General features: G+C 42.7%; 1 protein-coding gene across 1 annotated transcript in view; it reads right to left on the bottom strand.

Moving 5' to 3' along the window:
• The window catches only part of LOC139767255 (insulin receptor-related protein-like), a 310767-nt gene that overhangs the window by 150134 nt on the left and 136526 nt on the right, over window positions 1–24107 (bottom strand). Inside the window, exon 2 of the mRNA XM_071696417.1 lies at window positions 1788–4388. Coding sequence (XP_071552518.1) covers window positions 1788–3384 — 1597 coding nt within the window. The 5' untranslated portion in view covers window positions 3385–4388. The remainder of the gene's footprint in view (window positions 1–1787; window positions 4389–24107) is intronic.

Raw genomic sequence — 24107 nt, 5'->3', positions numbered from 1 at the left:
AAATGCCAAAGTTCTTCTTTCTTCGATGATTACAGTATCCATACTCATACTCTTTAGTACACTTGTTGAGTTATATTATTAATGACATCTTTCAAGAACAGCTGATGAAAAAGGATTCAACAATGTGGTTATATTTGCTCTTACAGATGGCCGTCGTCAACATTTCCTGTGAGGTAATCTTTTGTCTTCCCACGATACAACTATAGACGATTCTTTTCTTAGTGATCCTCGTCTGCGAAAAGGGTTACAAACGAGGAGGGTCTTTTTATAACCGACTCACATCAATAGTTTGTTTTTGTTTATCCAAAACATCCTTGTGTTTTTCTGACAAGTATTCATACTAGCGTATATCAAGAGACGCTTGTGCCTGTCTAGCAAGTCTAAACAGTTCGTTGCATCAGTGGTTACTGGCCAAGTGATAAAGTCGTTTTTCTTTTCACCTGCTTGGCATCAGAGCTTCGACTCTCGACCAGCAGTCACACGTCAAACACCGCCGCAAAGGATATCTCGCGAGATTCAAGACCTGAGAGAGTTATGAACACTCCTAGGGTGATGCAGTTGCTTGTGGTGTCTTCCTTCTGATCTTCCCGGTTCATTTCGCTTTGTCGCACCCTTCTCCCCGCTCTTGTTTCCCTCCACCCCAACATGTGGCTACCAGCAGGAAAAACTATCATCTACTAGTGATTAAGTTGGAGGTGGGGCACCGTGTGCGGTGTGTGAGCATATCTGTGTAGCGGCTCTGATCGTGTGAGGGAAAGGTTCGTGTGGACCACATCCTCCTGCGTGGAGGATAACATCGCCTTTGGATACACCTTCCACCACTTGGTGATATTGCCTTCATGTGACGTTCAAGAACATGACTGCTCTAGATACTGATCTAACTTGTGAGTGATTACCAGCTTTGCCAACGGAACCACACTCACACTTTATCATAGTTTCCAAGGTTAGGTGAGGATCAGTTCGAAGCAATGAGAAGACCGGAACGAGGACGGTGTGTGTGTGTGTGTGTGTGTGTGTGACGAACGTCACATTACCGTCACAACTCCTATGAACGTAGGACATTCCCGCTACAACCGACGCAAGTCGTCAGGACTGATCACTATAATAAGCTACAATTCTTTTTTACCGCGATATATCTAAAGGTTTAGACTCTCTGAAGTTGATCAGGACTTTTTTGAAGTATTACGCGTGTGCGACAAAGGCAGCTCAGCCACGCTGGGCCAAATACATGTTTATAGCAGAAGCACAAGTAGTGTCATTCATTTTATCAATGAAATTATTTCATATATATATATATATATATATATATATATATATATATATATATATATATATATATATATATATATATATATATATATATCAGCCTTAACTTTAAGGATACGAAGAATGTTAATTTTCCCATCTGGAATCATACAGATTGGAACATAACAAAGGACTTACCTCAGATTACATGATGTTCAATCAGTTGGTTACAACTCTCGGCAAAAGACTTGCTAATACAGTCATAGGAACTATTTGCTTTTACAAAGTCAACTCTGTCATCTAAATCTACTCGTAACCCGCGAACCTGGCAAGATCCGATCACGGATCAGTTTTGAATGACTGGTCATTCCAGAGGAAAAATATCTCTTTATGCGACTGTATTTATCGCTGAAGATTTAATTCATGAATTTAAAGAGTTCTCTGTCTTCGTGACGGAATCTTACACGGTTCATGACAGCAGAATTTAAGAGCTAAGGAGCACTCATGAACGACATTGACAAAGGAAAACGAAAAGTACTCACTTCTAGTAAGAGGAGATGAAGCGTAGGCCTCACAACCAGTGGTGTGGTAGTGGTGTGTGTTGGCCGGGTCGGCAGACGTCCACGCCCACACACTCGTCACCACGAACAGCCAGGCCCACACCACCCTCCGCCAGCTCATATACCAACCTCCTCCAAGGTCCGTGCACGGGGAAGACCTCAAGTGCCGACTGCTCTTGAATCGGGTCGTCCTGCTGGCTGTAATGTCACAGTAAAAGTTCTGTTTCACTCCGCTTAGAGTCCTTTTCACGGGCACCGAGATTTTCCTCGTACTGGGGAGGTGATCACAGACTGACAGTCGCTGTCTCGGGATTGCAACACACTCGCTCCCATGCCTAAGGTCCGTCTTACTCCGTGTAACATCATGTACCATTTCCCACACTCTTTTGTATTCTGTTCTCCGCCTCTGCGTGGATATACCAGTTTGCTTATCTGTCTCAGGGATACACACTTGCTTTTCAGAATGTTGCTCTCCTCTACAACTTTTCGTCAGAATATCTTGTATGCTACACACGAGCGAACGCCGAGATCTTACGGTGAGCTGGAATTTCTCGCTAAATATGCAAGAGGAAGATGTAGTTTTTGTGTCCATGCATTGTAAAGGAACTTCCCCATTGATGGCGTGGCTTGAAATTTCATGTTGGTTTTCTTCAGTGTAGCTCAGGCCCCGGGATCCCACGCTGTCGAGAACTGATGTTGGCTTCCTGAGGCGCTGGGGGAGTGGCAGCTGGCGGTGGCTCCGGTAACATTTTCTTATAACGCTGCTGGACTGACGTGCCACATGCTTCATGCTGCAGTTGCGGTCTGAGGTTTCTTTCATAGTGGCTAAACTATCGGTGCACAGCTCTGACGACGAGGGCCCGACACGACTGCTTAGTGGAGTACTTCCCATGGTCCTCTGTAACACTTTGCTCATCTCGTCTACCACCATGCGCTCTCGATTCCGTCTGGACCCATGTGATGATACGTGTCTCACTTGATATATTGTTAACGTCTGGAACACACAACCGATTCGTTTTCTGTTGTCTGGCAAGGAGATACAGTCGCTTTGTATTCCTCTGGATGGCCAGGAGATACAGTCAGTCCGTTTACAGAGTTCTACTATCAGAGGACGGTTCATCGAGTTCCTGATTTCGAAAGGAGCAAAACGGAAGTGATGTCGAAATCTCACTAGAAATGTGTCATCAATTTGCTTTATACATTCTCGAGGCCAATGTCTGATTATGTCATTTCTTCTCAACTGTAATTCATGGCTGACTATACTTTGAATCATACAAGTAAAGAGGCCGTACGAATCGTCAAGGAATCTAAGCAACAGATCATAACTTGATGTATCACAGGATCCTGGAGAATATAGATCCTCCAGCTTTCTACTGTACCTACCAGAGAGAACAGACAACAGCTGGCTAGTGGGTGCTACAGGGAGGGTACCACTGGCGTGTGTCCTGTGGAAAAGGACTACAAGGAATCTCGACTTTAAGACTTGTACTTCCACGTAGAGACTTGGTCCCAGGGATGTAGAAATAGGCATCAATGATGAAATATTTGGTCTCTGAGGGAGAGAGAGTCTCGGCGCCATTGGCTTCTTAACCTTGTGGAATGCTGCCTTCGAAGTCGTTGGTCCTTCTCACTGGCGCTACGGTCCTTTCAGGCGAGAAATATATTTGGGTTGACTGACTGAAGGCACGGGAGGGGGACATGAGAGGATGGTAGGCCTTCCTCACCGCTCAGGTGTCTGGCTCCGTTTCACTCCTGTGCATCAGGAAATATATCTCCTACTTTATCTTTACCGTGGGCTTCAATATTGCAGGGTTCAGTCGACAGCTAACGACGCGAAGTGAGGTTGAGAGCCCGGACGGGGTCATCACTGGGTCTCGGTGGAATGTGCTCCCCAAAACGTGCACGTGTGACAGCGAGAGAGACAGGTGCTGGTGCACGTGCGGCATGGGCTGAGGCAGCTGTGGTGCGTCTGGCCTCCTCATGGAAGGAGAGCTAAGACGAACTGGACTGCTCTAACTAGTGAGTGGTGGCCGACGCTACACAGTCGTCCAAACTGTCGCGAATGAGGATACATTGTCCTCGAGTCTTGACAGTCACTTTCTCTATCTATTCGAGGCAAAAATCCATTTTGCGCATCACTAGCGATCTTTGCCGTAGTATCTGAACTGGAAAATTTGACATAGACATACGCAAGTCTGTGATATGCTAGAAATCGAATCATTCAATCCGACATGCGAATCGAAACACAAGAGGAGGAACAATTTGGATGCAGATTCTTCACAAGGCTGAGTGATCAGTGGCCACCTTCTCATCTATACAAAATGATTCGTGTGGAGAGAATCGGAGTATCAGGAAAGAATCACTATAGGCAAAAGAATCAGGATACACTGAGAATCACCGTCTGTCGTAGCTGGTTCAGGTGTACAAAAGATTCAGTTCTCAGAAATCACACACACTCGAGTAATACTCAGTCACGAGAATCATGTACTTGAGAATCTTTCGACCAGGGATTCAAGGAGGAACTTCAGGTGTCTTCACCGAGGTGTCCAGCTGGAGGTGATCTTGTGATGGATTGTGTCAACTCTGTAAATAAAAGAAGACTTATATGACACTTATATTTGGATGTTATTAGATAATACACTTCTACTCTGAAGATTATGATTTAGCATATGAGAGATCTACCTAGAGCCGTATCGGTGTTCGTATAGTACACAATCACGACCTTAAAAAGCATTAACGATACATTTGTATATAGTCGTATCGTCAAAAATCAACACGCTGTTCTAGACTCTGTCTCAGATGCTTACTGACATCTTTGCAGATGAAAAAACTTCAGATACAAAAGTTATTTTTTCAGATACAGATGCTACAGTTATATTTCCTTCTTTTCTCCTTATGTCACTAAGGAAAAATATAACTCTATCCTCCTCTGACGTTACGCGTTACGAAGGAAAAGTTTTGTCTGCTAATAATCAGCTGGAACTTCTTTATGCCTTGTATGTATATATTGCATCGACACTCTCACCCACCAGGTAAGGCCTAAAAGCGATGAAGTAGATAAAGTCATCAACAGCTAGATCTTCCCGAGTATACAGATGACCCCACGTCCGTGATGACGGGACGACCAGATGGCAGGTTAACCCTTACAACATGACGCTATGACCCATCCCCCCTGACGGGTATGATGACCTGGCTTATGAGCTGACCCTCAAGGGTCGAGTCGTAGGCCCGGCCATCACGCCCAAGGGTTGTAAAGTCGTGTTCAGTGGTCGTACCGTCGTGTCAAGCGTCGTACCGTAGTGTTCAGTGGTCGTACCGTCGTGTCAAGTGTCGTACCGTCGTGTCAAGCGTCGTACAGTCGTGTTCAGTGGTCGTACCGTCGTGTCAAGCGTCGTACAGTCGTGTTCAGTGGTCGTACCGTCGTGGTAAGTATCGTACCGTCGTGTCAAGCGTCGTACCGTCGTGCTAAGTATCGTACCGTCGTGTCAAGCGTCGTACCGTCGTGTTAAGTGACGTACCGTCGTGTCAAGCGTCGTACCGTCGTGTTCAGTGGTCGTACCGTCGTGTTAAGTGGCCGTACCGTCGTGTCAAGCGTCGTACCGCCGTGTTCAGTGGTCGCATCGTCGTGTTAAGTGTTGCACCGTCGTGCTCAAGGGGTGCGTCCTCTTCCGTATGGCAAGATAAGCCGAGCGCCACGTAGGTAAGGAGGTCCAAACATCGGTAAAGTTTTGGAAGAATGACACTTACGAGGTGACAGTAAGCCAGGACAGCTGCTTTGGGCATCAAAGTGCTACAGTAGAACGTTACGTATGGTGTTTTCAGGAATTAAGAGACGCTTGGGCACTACAGGAGAACGTAAGGCGAGGTTCGTTAAGTAATTAAGGGAGGCTGGGGCACTACAAGAGAACGTAAGGCGAGGTTCGTTAAGTAATTAAGGGAGGCTGGGGCACTACAGGAGAACGTAAGGCGAGGTTCGTTGAGTAAGAAAAGGAGGCTGGGGCACTACAGGAGAACGTAAGGCGAGGTTCGTTGAGTAAGAAAGGGAGGCTGGGGCACTACGGAAGAAGGGAACGTGCGGTCTCGTCGGGGCTAAAGCCACCGTCTGATCAGAAAGGTACGAATTCCAGTTTTCTATGAGAAAGGAGATTGGAATGAGTCGGTGAAAGACTTTTCAATGCTTGATTACAGATTACAGCGAGTAATGCTGTAGTGCAGATTTCATTTAAAGAATGATGCACGTTCTTAATTCACCCAGCTGTAGTGGGTCATGAGGCCACAGTGGGTCGACAAGACTGAAGTGGGTCACCAGGCCACAGCGAGTCATCAGACCACAGTGGGTCGCCAGGCCACAGTGGGTCGATAGACGGCAGTGGGTCGTCAAGCCACAGTGGGTCGGCAGACTGCAGTGGGTCACAGGCCACGGTGGATGGCAAAGTAACTCTAGAAAGTCTAGCGACTTGGTCAAGAGACGAATTACAACGAAGCAAAAAAGAAAAATAATAATAATGAAGATAAAACAACAGAACAAAGTTTAAAGAAATACAATAAAAAAGGAAACTACAGTTTCATCTTTCTTTCCCATAACAACCAAGAATTCTTTGGAAGCATCATTACGAGTCGAAACCACAACAGTGTTTATGAGAGAGAGAGAGAGAGAGAGAGAGAGAGAGAGAGAGAGAGAGAGAGAGAGAGAGAGAGAGAGAGACCATCACCCATACTGATCCTATCCTGGTATAATGTGTTGGTCTCAAACTGGTACACGAGATGTCGCGAGAAATGCACTTAACTGTGAAATGAAAAAAAATCATGAAAACCTCCTTATCAAAACTCTAATCAGATCAACTCGCTGGTATACGTATAAATACGTTTTTGGAAACATATACATTATGCTCAGCTCTTTTACCTGCCGTGTGTATGAATGTAGTTATTATGCGAATCACAAGAAAAATCCTATAAACTCCTTTAATGTATTCACACATGAACAAAAGACAGTCTCCGCTGTAATGCACTCAAAGCTTCACATCTGAAGTGATGTTTCTTTTTTCTTTTATAACAGATGCGATTTTCCTGTAGACACCGAAATCCAATTAGATGATTTATATCATTTTTCTTTTTTAGAAATTGTTGAAATATCTGCTATGCATGGGGTTTACTGATACGAAAACTGTATTCAAAGCTATTATCGAGCAGACAAAGTAAAGATAAGCAGAGTATATATATATATATATATATATATATATATATATATATATATATATATATATATATATACCTGAGGGCAACACTGTTGTTCGTTTTGCTTTGCTCCGAGGACAGGAGGAAAAAAGTAATATACCAACTAAAGAAGAGAGAGAGAGAGAGAGAGAGAGAGAGAGAGAGAGAGAGAGAGAGAGAGAGAGAGAGAGAGAGAGATCCGATCCCTTAAACACGCACATCATGAACAATAAACTCCGTCATTTATTGTGGGAAAATTTCGACTTTGATGATAAAGTTGCAAGATATAAGAGACATCAGTTAAGGTCGTTAATCTAATGATAGTCTTTCATGTCTCGAATTCTAATGGTCTGCGTCATAGCTACAGCCAACAAAGATTAAGAGAAGCTTAAGAACAAAAAAGATATAAAAAATAATGTTCTTCCTCACATATCTGTATATTTCTCTCTTCTGTCAAGCTTGAAAAATAAGCAAAATATATTTCGAGAATTCTATCTCTTTCCTCAACAATCATTTTGTGAAAATTGTATGGAGTTTATAAAGGTCCAAACCCAGAGCAAAACCTGGAAAGACTTTCATTTCTCCGAAAAATTGTCAGGTCAGCGTGGGAGAGGAGGGAAGATGGACGCGTGTATACTCTCACCTCGAAAACATAGACTTGAACTATAATTATCAACGACATATTCCTTACGTCATACTCAGTAGTTTCCACTGTTCTTTAACAGTAGTAACTGTAGTCTGGGTAGTTGGTACAGGTAACTACTGATGGGATAATCAAGAGATTCTCCTCTTGCGATGCAAATAAAACATATATAACCATATGAAAAAAAAAAATAAATTATATACAATTCCTATACATACATCTAACACGGATCTAGCAAACTGAAAATACGATTATGAATGATATTGCTGGAAAAAAAATCACCATGGATTATATAACCTGTGAGAGAGTATGTGGTTGTAGGATTGTCTTCAATATCTGATGGCCTTAAGAATTTTCTGAATGGTAGACATTGCTTGACGTTGCTGGCCGGAATGACCCAAATGGTTCATAATGAAGATCTAAAGGCTGAACAACGAACCAATCAGCAAACTCATCGAGCAAGACAAACATTCAAGAGCAAATGTAGCATTTCTTCCTCCGTATTTTAATTTTTTTACATTCACGGCTCCAGTCATGGACAGAAGTCCACATCAAGGCCAGGCCTGAATTGAATTACAGAGACGATTTTTAAGAAACGGGAAAAGAAAAGACAAGAGAAAGCATTTACGAGTTTCTGAGAAAGTGGAAAGCCTGTCTTTTGATATGAGCCAGTTCATAGTTACTGGGAAACACATGAGAGGGTAAAGAGTTCCAGAGCTTCGACGTGTAGCGAAAGAAGCAGTTATCAAAACGGCCCACTCTCGAGTTGATGGTGGCCACACAAGTATGTGACGCTGCAGCTTGCCGAGTATTGCGAAGTTTAACTAATGGATGGGGGCACACAAGCAGCTAGCTCTCGGGAGCAAAAACTAAAGTAATACCTACAAACGAGGAAAAATGAACCAACATTGTGCCAAGAAAAATTTAAATCAATTCCAGGATGTAGCAGTTAAAACGGATTAGGGGCAAAGAAAACAAGGTAACATTTAGGGTCTCAAGAAAGTTTAAAAGCAGCCGCCACAAAGTTGTCATCGGCATTGTGTGGGTCTGAGAAGCCCTGCCAGTAAATTAATCACACAGGCCACAAGCTGACGACTGTGTTTAAAGCTATTATCGAGGAGAGAAAGTCAAAATAAACAGGAATATATATACATATATATATATATATATATATATATATATATATATATATATATATATATATATATATATATATATACAGTCGATGGCTTGAAGTTTTAAAGTTAAACAAAACTGTTCGATGTTGCATGTAAGTCTGGGAAGCATAACCTTTCAGGTTTATAAAGAAATCATGTAACAGAGAAAGCTACACACACACACAAACACACACACACACACACATACACACACATACACACACTGCGTGTTAGCGCCAACATCTTACGAGTTTTCTTGACGTTGGAATAGACGGCAGCGACCTGTGTGCTGGAAGCAGACCTGCAGACAGCATGACCAGTGAAGTAAGTGATGTAAGGCACAGTCTGTTTAATGGGTGATCGTCAAGACACGCTCAGAGGCAGCCTGGGTCCAAGGAGGGGAGGGTTTTCCACATACATACATTTCAATATGATTTTTCACTTTCGATCGTCGTACGCAATCGTTCCTCCTCAGAGTGCGAGTTTGGATACAGTGTTACAGACTCTCAGAAAAACATCAAGTAGAGTACGAGTGCAGATCGAAAGTGAGACTAGTCATCCGGATACAGAGGAAAAAATTAAGACTCGATAATGACGAATGGATGTAACAGACGCTGAAGTGGAGGTCTAAGGGATGTTTCCAGTCCTACCGCTGTACAGAGATGTTGACTGATTACGTTACTGTGCATGATAGTGACCGATAACTAGAGAGGATATCGAGAGGGAACAGCAAAATCCTCGCAAAGGAAAACAAAGTAGGTAGTATTTATACGTTTGAAGGTAATAAAAGACAAATGTCTACCAACTGGAGGAAATTACTCGTTTCCAGCAAATCGAAAGGTAGTCTGGAATCATGAAACATGAGCTGGAAAGAGGGTCTGTCATGGTATTCAGCCCGCAGGATCATGACGAGTCTAGTGGAACAGGACTCGGGAGAAGGAACAGAAGAATGGATGAGTTAGAACATTTGAGACACTACAGAGAACAAGCACGAGAAGCGGATTCTCAATCCAGTGTTGATGGATCCAGAGGAATCGGCTGGAAGTGGTCCCTGCTACAGAGCCATGTGATGCCGGTGGACCAGCGAGGAGTGAAGAGAAACTCCTAATTTCAGGACCGAGTGGATGACAATAAGCCAGACGTCATGGCCGTGGTCCAGACTAAACTCAGCGAGGATGACAGACCACACAAGGTATTGCCAGAGGATTACACTATACAGTAACGAGATGAGAACTAACAGACGGAGGAAAAGAAGGCTCAGCCATATTGGCGAGTAACACCATTAAATTCCAAGAGTCAAAGGTTAGCAATGGTTACTGTAGCCAATACATTCCAGGAAAGAAATGGTATTTGATGATATCCGTTTCATAACCTTGCAAGTGTACAGTCTTTCAACATGAGAGAAGAACCAAAGATTAATTTTACGAAAATGATACTGCAATGATCTGGATAGTGCAAGGAGCTGCAGGGCATAACCATGCCAAGAATGTCGGCAAAATTCGATTCTAGAAAAATAAGAAAAAACAGACGTAGTTTAAGTTCCTGAGAGGCCTACCTGGAGAACCTTGGGTCAGGAAGGAGAGAGTACCTTCACACAAGGTCTTGGTCTTTAGTCATAGTAGCCTTTAGACTGGACCCCTCTCACCTGGGAAATGTAAACACCTAGTACACGAGATGTACGTCCTGGATGTGTATGTGTGTGTGTGTGTGTGTGTGTGTGTGTGTGTGTGTGTAAAACAGGAATTGGTGGGTAGACTGTATATTCTTAGACTACCAGAAGGCTTTTGACATCTGTCACCGATGATGACGCAGGACTTCTAAGATTGTACCAGCGGAGGGCTACTCATGTGGAATTACAGCTAACTAACTGAGAGGAACCAGGAATCACAAGCAGAGGGAGTCTCAAACTGGACGAGTGTGGCAAGTCGGGTCCTTCAGGGCTCAGCGCTGAGGTCATTACTACTTCGGTTCTACAGCAACGATCTAAATGAGACGGAATCATACCCGAGTATGTTTGATGATGTTGCCAAAATTATGAAAGAATCGTATCACTCTATTATCACTAACATAATAGTGAAAGAAACCTTTCTTACTTTAGCATTTCCAAGTAACCGCAGTCTTGAATTACTTTTTGTCCCTGACAGATCCATCAAATGAACTTGTGTCATTAGTTTGCGACTCTCTACCATATGTGTATAGTCTATGTAATCGCTACTACGGATGACCTTCAGCTGATTTAAAGATGTCTGTTAAGCTAAAAAAGATATATTCAGTCGTGTAAAATTCAGCGTAACATTATGGATATTTATGTAACATCAAATCATTAAGAACTGAATAACACATGCGAGATGTATAACCCGACCTGTCTAACCCAGTAACCGACTGGCTACAACATACAAGTGGGAGGAGGCAGTCGACCATTGCTCTGCACAATGATGTTGAACGAAGAAGAAACGTCACTTTGCTGGAACTGGGGGAGGAGGGTCAAATCTATCGACGAGTTAGGACTGACTGACTGACTGACTGGCTGGAAGTGTAGTACCAGGAGGGAGCTGATGGCTAAGGGCCTGTAGCAGTGTCGAAGAAGGCCTCCCGGTGACCTGCCTGGTTCATAGTCAAGATCCGTCTTGCAGTGTCGAGCCACATCGCTGCACAACTCGACCTTCGTCGTTTACGAGGACCTCACAGCTGACTCCTGAAGACAGGACCGGATACTGGAGCTCGCGTGGAGCGTAGCGATGGAATTCATATTTCTATTACAAGATAATGATGACACGATGCGAATTAAACCGATGCCTCGGGGGCTTCGAATCCACACAGACGGGCCATAAACGTCACATCCAGGAAACTTAAAAGTTTTGTAGTCTTACTCTGGTTCACAAGGAAAGAGATTACCGAAATGAATGTGTCCGAGATTACAGATGGCTGGTTATTAATGACAAGGTAACATCGTCCTCCTGACAGCAAGAGGAAGTGCTTAGATTTTCCAGAAGTGGAAAGAATTCTCGAGTTGCTCATTCACGGTCTACCTTGTGAAGTTCTTGTCAAGAAGTTCATTTGGACGAACAAGCCATACAGGACAGCCGATCTCCGTCTCCATCCCTCATACGGCAAGGTATTCCATCATGTCCAGGGAATCATGGCTCGGACTTGCGTTAGCTTAATGTTGTTGTGATCCCGAGAAATGCAGCCAGAAAAGTACTCATCATTTGCCCCGAATACAAATTCGAACTCTCTACCACGGCTTACCTGCAGATCAGCGACATCTAAAAGGTCTATAACGTTAATACTCTTGTACAGAGTTTACACACGCATATATATATATATATATATATATATATATATATATATATATATATATATATATATATATATATATATATATCTTTTTTCTTTTCTTTCAAACTATTCGCCATTTCCCGCATTAGCGAGGTAGCGTTAAGAACAGAGGACTGGGCCTTGAGGGAATACCCTCACCTGGCCCAATTCTCTGTTCCTTCTTTTGGAAAACTAAAAAAAAAAAACGAGAGGGGAGGATTTCCAGCCCCCCGCTCCCTCCCCTTTTAGTCGCCTTCTACGACACGCAGGGAATACGTGGGAAGTATTCTTTCTCCCCTATCCCCAGGGATATATATATATATATATATATATATATATATATATATATATATATATATATATATATATATATATATAAAATACCATGGAATTGAGGAAAATGAGTACTTCCTACGTATCCCCTGCGTGTCGTAGAAGGCGACAAAGACGAGAGGGAGCGAAGGGCTGGAAATTCTTCTTCAAAGCTTACATTACTTTCCAAAAAATGAGCAAAGGAAGTGAGGATGATTAACAAGTGCAATAATGAATACGCATGAGGAATATCATATATATATATATATATATATATATATATATATATATATATATATATATATATATATATATATATGCATACATGTCCACACACGCACATATACATACCAATACATTTCAACGTATACATATATATACATACACAGACATATACATATATACACATGTACATAATTCATACTTCCTGCCTTTATTCAATTTCGTCGCCACCCCGCCACACATGAAATGACTTTTTCTTAAGTGCAGAGACCTCGTGCCAAACCCCAAACCGTTGACCCAACAAGTCTGACTCCAACTGACCACACTAGCAAGTATGATCTCCGAGGGAACACGGTCCACCAATCAACATATCTACGTCATTACTCTCATTTGTACCACTTCAAGATGCGATTCATATGATTTTTTTCTTTTTCTTTATCTTGTATCCTTTATGATCAATTTGGCCGAAGAGGGGCTGTGGTCATGTGACCAAAACGTCTCGTGCATTTCAAGAATAAAGTGAAAATCAATATAGGACTTGCATAGGGTATGTTCTAGGATACTGTTCACAATGGTATGAAATGGATATTCAGATACTGAATTTGATACCATTGTGAACAAGATGCTAGAGGAACATCTCGCGGCAGACAACCTCAACGTGATAACTGCAAAGTGATTGATGAAGACAAGGATTTCAGTCTCATGATGTACTACAACAATCTGAGAACATGTTCACTCGTAATGAACAGTATGATAAGAGCGTCTGGAAGTTTGAATCGTACCGATGTGGTATATGAGTACTGATGCAATATTGATTGGGGACTGTCAGCCCAACCATATAAACTACATTGGACGTACAACCTTGCACCCTGAGCTGCCGCTCCTCGCTCCACGTACAAGAAGGTGGAATCAAACATCATGAACGAAAGCATGGAACGATTCTAACGAACGAAGTTATAGTGAATAACACAGAAATCATTACTAATTGCAGAGATCGGAGAAGACTACAGATATTATAACCCTTTCACATTAGCAAGCACCTGTCATCAACCTCCAGGCAAACATGACCAAAGCCATACAGCTCTTTGATAATCCGCCAAATAGGACGTACACCTAATGCCGTTTTAGTACAGACGGAACACGTCACTGACCCGCCACTGCTACCAAGTCCGCCATTTCCGGACTGGAGGAACGCGGCGGTGAACAACTCGGTCCTGGGTTACGAAGGGCAGAGAATCAGACGAGCCCAACCTGACATCAACTCCACATACGTACAATAACGGTCTCACATGGCCCAGCTTAGTGCATTTAGAGATGGTCATTCTATATTCCTACCTCGTTTAATCTTGCTCTTCTGTGCACCCTCAACTGTAAGATTCTCGATATTTCTGTTTCCATATTTTGTATTTAGATTTTAACTTGTACTACCCTTCAAGATATAGTTAATTTGCTTCCTTTTAGAGTTCTTCTGTACTTTTATGTGCTATGTACTGTGTTTTTTTCAGAGCGTTACCTTTTATATTCTGTTTACGTTTTAAATATATCCTAGTTTTCTGACGCAATTTTTTCCTTTTTGTAGATTCCTGGTGATGCCTCTGTGAAGGCGAAAGCTTGACTGAAATAAAATGGATAACTGTGGACGACTGGTATCATATATATATTATACTTAATCGCCGTGTTTCGCGTCAGCGAGGAAGCGCAAGGAAAAAGACAAGGAATGGCCCAACCCGCCCACATAAACATGTATATACATAAGAGAGATATACACAAGCTTACGCCTGTTGCGCAGGGGTCCCGGGTTCGATCCTGGCTGTTGGAGGTCTGCATGTTCTATGAAGGTGCACGTACATATGCACTTTATTCGTGTGTGTATATACACACACACACATATATATATGAGTACTGAACACTTGATCGCTATTTCCCTCATTACCGAGGTGATTCCATGAACAGACGAAGAAAGGCCGCATCCCCTCATAGCCAGTTTCTAGGTGTCATGTGTAACGCGCCGAAATCGCATCGCCCTATCAATAACCAGGCCCCACAGGTCTTTCCATGGCTTTTACCAGACACTTCACAGGCTCTTAACAGCACGTCTACCCCTGTGTACCACATCGTTCTAGTTCACTATCCCGTGCATCCCTTTCACCTTCCTTCATGTTCAGGCCCCGATGGCTTAAAAAGAAAAAAAATCTTGATATTTCATCACCAATTTGGTCATCCTGATCTTGTTCACTCCACTTCTAAGACACACATCCATTATGTCAACCATTCTTCATTCATTCTCTCCATATGTCCAAGCCATTTCAGCAGAACCTCTTAAGCTCTCTTCAACCACGCTTTTTATTACCACACATCTCTCTTGCCCTTCCATTTCTTACTCGATCAAACCACCTTACACCAAATATTTTCCTCAAACATTTCATTTCCAACACATCCACCCTCCTCCGCACAGCTTTATCTATATTCCAAGCTTCGCATCCATAAAAAGTTGTTGGGACAACTATACCTTCAAACATACCCAATTTTGCTAACCCAGGTAACGATCTCTCCCCCCACACATTCTTCAGCGCTCCCAGAACCTTTGCCCCTCACCCAACCAATGACTCACTTGCGCTCTCATGGTCTCATTCGTTGCTATGTCCACTCTAAAATACTTCATCCCTCCATTTTTCTCGTCAAACTCGCACCCTAACTGATATACCCGTCAATCCTGCTAAACCTAATTACCTTGTTATTCTTCACGTTACTCTCCACTTCTTTCTTTCACACACTTAAATACTTAATCACCAACGTCTGCAGTTTTTCACTCACATATGCTGCCAGTGTGTATCTTGTATATATTTTGTTTACGTTTTACTTATCATATCCAAGTTCTGTAACGCAGTTTTTTCTATTTTTTTGTCGATTCCTGATGATGCCTCTGCGTAGGCGAAAACTTCAATGAAATGAAATGGACAACTTTGGACAACTGGTGTTTGAGAAATCATAGAGAAAATTAGAGAAAATAAGATCAATAACTAAATATGCTGCCGTATCATATTCTATGTGCATTAGAGAAAACCTGGTCCCAGCTCATATATATATAATTTGTTTATGGATGGGGTTGTTAGGGAGGTGAATGCAAGAGTCCTGGAAAGAGGGGCAAGTATGAAGTCTGTTGGGGATGAGAGAGCCTGGGAAGTGAGTCAGTTGTTGTTCGCTGATGATACAGCGCTGGTGGCTGATTCATGTGAGAAACTGCAGAAGCTGGTGACTGAGTTTGGTAAAGTGTGTGGAAGAAGAAAGTTAAGAGTAAATGTGAATAAGAGCAAGGTTATTAGGTACAGTAGGGTTGAGGGTCAAGTCAATTGGGAGGTAAGTTTGAATGGAGAAAAACTGGAGGAAGTGAAGTGTTTTAGATATCTGGGAGTGGATCTGTCAGCGGATGGAACCATGGAAGCGGAAGTGGATCATAGGGTGGGGGAGGGGGCGAAAATTTTGGGAGCCTTGAAAAATGTGTGGAAGTCGAGAACATTATCTCGGAAAGCAAAAATGGGTATGTTTGAAGGAATAGTGGTTCCAACAATGTTGTATGGTTGCGAGGCGTGGGCTATGGATAGAGTTGTGCGCAGGAGGATAGATGTGCTGGAAATGAGATGTTTGAGGACAATGTGTGGTGTGAGGTGGTTTGATCGAGTAAGTAACGTAAGGGTAAGAGAGATGTGTGGAAATAAAAAAGAGCGTGGTTGAGAGAGCAGAAGAGGGTGTTTTGAAATGGTTTGGGCACATGGAGAGAATGAGTGAGGAAAGATTGACCAAGAGGATATATGTGTCGGAGGTGGAGGGAACGAGGAGAAGAGGGAGACCAAATTGGAGGTGGAAAGATGGAGTGAAAAAGATTTTGTGTGATCGGGGCCTGAACATGCAGGAGGGTGTAAGGAGGGCAAGGAATAGAGTGAATTGGAGCGATGTGGTATACAGGGGTTGACGTGCTGTCAGTGGAGTGAATCAAGGCATGTGAGGCGTCTGGGGTGGACCATGGAAAGCTGTGTAGGTATGTATACACGTGTGTGGACATGTGTATGTACATGTGTATGGGGGGGGGGGGTTGGGCCATTTCTTTCGTCTGTTTCCTTGCGCTACCTCGCAGACGCGGGAGACAGCGACAAAGTATAAAAAAAAAAAAAAAAAAAAAAAAAAATATTTATATATATACATATATATATATATATATATATATATATATATATATATATATATATATATATATATATATATATATATATATATATAAAGGTTGAAATCGCGCTTCAGCAGTTCATATAACTTCATTTAGCATGTAATATTCCTATACATGTAGCACGTTTCGTGGAGACAATCCACCTCATCAGGTGCCAGTTCATCATGAAGTTATTTAGATCTTAACATCGCAATAGAAATACAGTCCGGAGTCTACCAAACCAGACAAAATCTCTCTCTCTCTCTCTCTCTCTCTCTCTCTCTCTCTCTCTCTCTCTCTCATATATATATATATATATATATATATATATATATATATATATATATATATATATATATAGAGAGAGAGAGAGAGAGAGAGAGAGAGAGAGAGAGAGAGAGATACAGACAGACAGATACAGATATACAGATACAGACAGATAGATGAAACACAGCAAGCCAGCAGGAGTCGATGGTACTGCAGTTGAATATAATTAAGAAACGGGGTGACGTGTGTTGTCGACTGGTTGGTAAGGATTATCAAGGCAAGGGGGATAAAGGAGAGTTACAACTTTGTTGAGTATATCTGGTAAGTTGTATGGGAGAAGAAGTGTGGTTTCAGGAGTGGCAGAGGATAAGTGGATCAGGTGTTCTATAGACTGAGAAATACTTAGAAAAGCAGATGGATTTGCATTTAGCATATACGCATTTCGAGAAGACATAAGACAGGTTTGATAGAGATGCTTTGTGGGAGGAAAGCTCCCAGAAACAGCGAGAAGTTTTCATCAAGTGTTTAAGGCTTGTGTATGAGCAGAAAGAGAGAAGAATGAATGGCTTCAAGTGAAGGTGGGTTTGCGGCAGAGACTGTTGTTCAGTTCGTTGAGGTGGTGGTGGTGGAGTCAAAAGCGAGAGTCTAGGAAAGAGGGCCTAGTACGCAGTGTGTGGGAGATGAGAGGGCCTGGGGAGCGAGTCAATTGTGGTGTGCTGATGAAAGAGCACTGATGGCAAATTCGAGTGAGAAGTTGCAGGTGTTCGTGGCTGAGTTTGGAAGAGTGTGGAAGGAGAAACCTGAGGGTGAGAATAAAAGCAAGATTATTAGGTTTTCAGCAGGGTAGAGGGACAAGTTAGTTAGGGTGTGATTTCGAGAGAAGAAAAACTGGAGGAAGTGAAGTGCTTTAGATATCTGGGAATTGACATGGCAGCGAATGGAAGCATGGAAGCGGAAGAGAGTCACAGACTGGGAGTTCTGGAAGTGCCGAAGAATGTGTATTAAGAGAGAACGTTATCTGGGAGAGCAAAATTGGGAATGTTTGAAGGCATATTTGTCCTAACAATATTATATAGATTAGAGGCATGGGCTATAGATATGGCTGTGCGGAGGAGGGTGGATGAGTTGGAAATGAAATGTTTGAGGACAATATGTCAGGCGAGGTGATTTGATCGAATAAGCAATGAAAGGGTAAGAGATGTGCGTTTATAGAAAGAGTGTGGTTGACAGCTGAAGAGGGTGTGCTTAAATGGTTTGGACGATCCAGAAAACGAGTGAGGAAAGGTTGAAAAAGAGGATATACGTGTCGGATGAGGAGGGGACAAAGAGAGCGGGTGGACCAAATTGGAGACGGAAGGATGGGGTGAAAAAGATTTTGAGCATGTACGACTGTGAGATGCTTGCACGGGATGAAGTGAATTGGAACAATGTGGTATACTGAGGTCGACGTGCTGTCAATGGACTTGACCAGGGCATGTGAAATGTCTATGATAAACCATGGAAGGGTCTAGGGGGCCTAGATATGGATATGGAGCTGTGGTTTCGGTGCATTACACGACAGCTACAGAATGAATGTGAGCGTATGTGACCTTTCGTCGTCGTCTGTTCTTGGCGATACCTCGTCAACGCAGGAAACGGCTCCCACAGTATCATATGACCAGACAATTATTTTGTTCATCATCTCATGAAACGTATTTCAGCATGACTACTCAAATTCGCTTTTTAAGGATGATTTAGATACATTCTTAAACTGTAATTCTGAACATACCTCATGCCAGTGTAATAATATTCGAGGCTAGTAAGCATATACAGTTTCTCCTGTATTTACACACGACCACGTCAACAATCGGCTAGCTACTGTAGTATCAACATCTGTCATCTTCTAATGCATTTTGCTCAGTGTTCGTCTTGATGCCCATAATCTTAACGATTATTTGATGAAAGTGGACAAAGGAAGACCAGACTGGCATGAGGCACCTCCAACCTACATGAACATACGTTTACAACTTGTTTGTAAGCTGCTGGAGGTCTCCAAGACATGGTGTCGCAATTCATCATGTTAAGCAATCCTTCGAAACAATAATGATGTTAGTTATAACTGATGAAGGAATACAGTCACTCAACATAATATTCTTCAATAAACTCTGTAAAATACAGGGCAAGAAAAGAACCATGGACGTGAAGGTGTGCGAACCAAATTGGGAGAATGTTTCAATTCGTACTTCAACAGTGAAGACCGAGCAGTCCCAAGTAGAACCCGGCCCGTCAGAGTAACCATACCCGCTACTTCCTTTACACACACCACATGTGTACATGAACATAGACGTGTCACACCAAGGGCAGAAACAGACATTAATGACCCAGATCACGTTTCTGTGTTTTATCCTTTTTCAGACGGGCGATAAAAGTTTTGCCTTAGCTGGACGACAAAACTCCTACCACATCTGAACAACAAGTCCTGCTTCAGCTGGACGACGACTGTGCTGCTTCAACTGAACGACAACCCCCCTGCATTATGTAGGAACCGAGATGGTTCTAAATCACAAGGTTGTAGCAGAGCTTCAATCCAAACGTTTCACTGATACAAGTAATTCGATCGGACAGTAAACAAAGGGAATTCATTCTTCACGCGTGTCATGCCGTCTCCTGACTGACCAGGCTACATCCCGGACATCTTACCCGTTCTAGACGACAGATCGTGTGAAACTATCCGTGCAGCTTCCCTGGACTTCTACGAAAGTAGGCCCGCCCGGGTATACATGGACCATTCGAGAAGAATGTACGCTGCTTCGACGGTTTTTCTTGTGCACACGTCTATGCCCTGGTATAAGATTTGAGCATTACATCATCTAGGGAGACGTAAACGCTTGTCAGTATGCATTACCAAAGCGTTGTTGGACGTTCGTCCTTCCCTCTACCAGTCTCTCCGTTGTCAGTTTTACTACACCTGTTGCACGGAATTTTGTATATCACGCAGAGTTCTTCCTGTTCGTTGTTTTCCCTTACTTTCCTCAAACTTCTTTATCCACGTAGATTTTCTTTCCCGATGCCAAAACAACATTAGTAACTGTGTCCTTCAGTTGCCAGTGCCTTCTTAGATAACGTAAGAAAATAGTCACTTACAAAAGGCTGCATTTCTCGAGATGGGAACTACCAAAGATTGCTTCTTTCCGCAAACTGCATATGGAATGGCGATATGGACCAAATCCAGAAGTATAGAAGGTTGTGTGACAATAAGGAACGTTCGAGAGATAAGGCCCCATAAGTGTAAACCCCCCTACCAGTATAGTACATATAGATAATTATAAATATCAATATATATACATACATACGTATATGCAGTTGCATTTCTGAAAAAGAAAAAAGTGTGACAGTGTTGTTCAATGCCTAACATGATTTTTGATTTATATATGGATGATGGTGAAGTGCCTGAAGATTGGCGGATAAACTCATGACTTCGAATTAAAATGATACAAGTTCGTCGAGAGATGTGATGTAAAGGGTGGTGGCATGCACAGAACATCAGACTGGGGAGGAACAATGTGGTTTCTGGAATGGTAGAAGATATGCGTATCAGGTATTTATTTCCTTTGAAGAGTTTGTGTAGGGCGTTCCCACCTTCACTGCTGTGTTCAGTTGTGGCCACCTTACCTGAGGAAATACACTTAGAGAATGGAAAGAGTACAGCGGGAAGAAACCTCGATGGTTCCCGGACTGAGAAGCAAATCTAATGATTACCCGTCTAAACTTATTTAGGAGATTAAGATTTGATACAACAAAGATATTCAAAAGCATCAAAGCTTTGATGATCTTCAAGAAGCTACTCAAGACGATTCTTTTGCGGTTTCTTCATTACCAATGGATCCAAACTTGAGGCAAAAGTTTTACTTTGAATGAGGAATAACAGCTTTTCTACACGAATCGTAATATTTGGAATTATGTTATGGATTTATTATGGCTACTGTTTGAATTGGGACGGCAAGTAACACGCGAGAGCTTCCGAGTTTTGGAGGCATTAAATTTTACGCAGATTAAATGAGAGAAGAAGGAGCAGATTTAAGGCATGTAGAGGAATGCAGTGTCGAATCGGCAGCATATGAGTGCATTCGATCACTTGTGGAGGAGAGGAACTCGTTGATAAAAAAGAGAAAAAGTGTAGGGGACAGGACAGAACCTTGAGAGACAAACGCTGTTGATCGAGAAAGGAGGAGAGGCTGACCCAGTAACAGCCACTGAGATGGATCGACCAGAGAGAAAGTTAGCTATAAAAGAGCCAAGTGAGGGAAGGAAGCGTGAAGAGTAGAGCTTAGAGACGAGACCCCAATGCCACACCCTGTCAACAGCTTTGGATCAGCTCCTGATTTCCATTTTCTTAATCCCAGTTACAGTAGTCCAGTCACAAACGTCTTAAAATCCCTGAAGAAAACATCTTCAGGTGTGACAGTGTCTCGGTACATCTACGCACGAAGGCAACAGACGTAGTATCACCTTCCCCGTCTCACATCTGCAGCAACTTCAGAAAAAAAAAAGTGTGTATCTCCTGAGCAGACGAACATTACCGGAGTAATGAGTGAAAGTTCGTTGGTCGTGGAAGGCTATTGACCTGTACGTTTACCTCCGCTCATTAGTAATGCTTGAGAGAACAGTATTTTTCGCCAACGGAGGCAGTATCTGAAAGCCACATGCCCACGCCGGCTAATGGTTCAGGGAAAATGAACACACTGAGAACGTTACACACCTTCATTAGTCACAGTGACAAATGATCGAGAATATAGATGACCAATTTGTTGTTTTTTTTCTTTGCTTCTGGATCTCTCAAAAGCATTTGATAACACTAATCATGTCCTTCTGCACAACCTTACGAACTTGTGCGTCCGTAGGAACCATCGAAGTGCTCTGACAGCCACCTTAGGTATCGGTATCAATGAATCATTCATTTTCATTTTGCTCGTACAGATTCCCGATGGCGCTCCTGATAGATCTATACTTGAACCACTATTCTCCCTCGCTTATATGATATTGCCAATGTCTGTCGGGATTTCAAGCTCAGAGTTTTTGCCGACGACGTGACTTCCTAAGATCCTGTCTCCAATCTTGAGCCGCTCAGAACTCGTGTCACTACACAGATGAACACAGTCCTCATCAGGTTTGTTAATGACAGGTTAACTTTATATTTTACGAAGACATCTTACACGGTATTTTGTAGAAACCCAGAAGCTTCACTTGGTGCTTTGTCTTCATGACGAAGACAGAAAAGTGTTACTAACACCAGGCTTACATATCGACGATTCCCTAAAGTGGAACTCACGTTCCCCTGAAATGTCCATCAGAAAATACCTAAACCATGTGAGATACCGACTGTCACACCTTCAAATTGACACACCCCGGAGAGCCGCTGGATTGACAATATTTCTCTCTTCTCTTCTCTTGCTGGGTGGGACGATCCCTCGTATACCTCATCACATCCCGCTGTTATGACCCACGAACCAGTAATAACACCTGTCATCTTTTCACCCTCACACCGAGTCTGTGTTTAAGACACTGGAAATCTATGTATTCAAGACTCAAGACATAATGCATCCGTGTTGACACTCACCTCTTAAGTTAAATGCCTCTGCCAATGAAAATCTGATGACAGAGGACTAGAGACATCTTGTACTACTCCATCAGTTTGCGCAAGAATGACGGAAAGAATGTTACTGACCTGTTAAGTTACGTTACTGGGTAGAGAATATCAGGAACGCTGAGCTGGTGCTTTTCGATAAGATTACAGGTGTTGGTGTACTGCAGCAGCCCTGTTTTGCCTGGTCGGTGTGAAAAAATTAAAATACTTTTTGATATCAGGAAAGACATTCACAGGGGCTCGACCCCTCGCGGAAGGGTAGGAACAGGAACGTCCATAATCGATGGACACAGATGCCACTCAGGTTGAGTCAATGTAAACAAAAGAGTTACAGACAGTGTTGTTGCTGGTCACTGCCACATGACCTCACTCCCATGTTAAGGGCACAGCTGTAGGCTTATAGTTAATCATCAATAACTTCATTCTTTTACTGAGATATCTTAGGGGGGAAATATCGCAATCCTCCTTTTCTAGCCCGTGGCCGACATGTAAATAATTGAAAGAGCTGCCACCACCTCCAACGTCCACTCAAAATGATCAAACTTCCTCTCATGTGATTTGCTTTAGAATAGAAAAAGTGAAAGAAAAAAGTCACACACGAACGTTCCAGCTGTGGGCTATTTCAACGCAAGATTCTTTGTGAGCTTGTAAAATGTATTTCATCATTATTTCAATTACAAAAATATTGTAAACTTTCCCCCCTCTCCATCATAATAGATACCAGAGCCTCATTCTTACAGAACTTCGAATCACTGAATTAACATATCTAGTACTTCCTGTTGTGGTTATGTAATAGCTCGGCATAATTCTAAGAGACATTTTCCTCCTTTGAACTTCGAAAAACCACAATTCAACCCTGTAATGGTATGACATGGGCGGCACAGTCCTCTCCTCCGCTCTAGCTTGGAAACCCTACGTAAATAAACATCACAAAGTCAGCTTCCCAAAAGCTGGGGCCTTGCATAGGTGTCGTGATCACTGTTATTGTGAGCAGCTGTTTCGTAATTATGTGGGTTTCATTCATCCAGGTATGGAATACTGCTCACATATCCGAGGTGACTCATCCTACTGCTCACACATCTGGGGTGACTCATCCTACTGCTCACATATCTGGGGTGACTCATCCTACTGCTCACATATCCGAGGTGACTCATCCTACTGCTCACATATCCGAGGTGACTCATCCTACTGCTCACATATCTGGGGTGACTCATCCTCTACCTCTCTATGAAGTATGTTGACTGGAATCAGATGCCTTCCACCTTATTATTTCCTTTCCATACACCTCGATGTTGGTGCTCTCTCTCTCTCTCTCTCTCTCTCTCTCTCTCTCTCTCTCTCTCTC

The sequence above is a fragment of the Panulirus ornatus genome, chromosome 4 (assembly GCF_036320965.1).
Source record: "Panulirus ornatus isolate Po-2019 chromosome 4, ASM3632096v1, whole genome shotgun sequence".
NCBI classification, from domain to species: Eukaryota; Metazoa; Arthropoda; class Malacostraca; order Decapoda; family Palinuridae; genus Panulirus; species Panulirus ornatus.
Note: the sequence above shows the minus strand (reverse complement) of the source record. Positions and strands in the feature narration are given on the sequence as shown.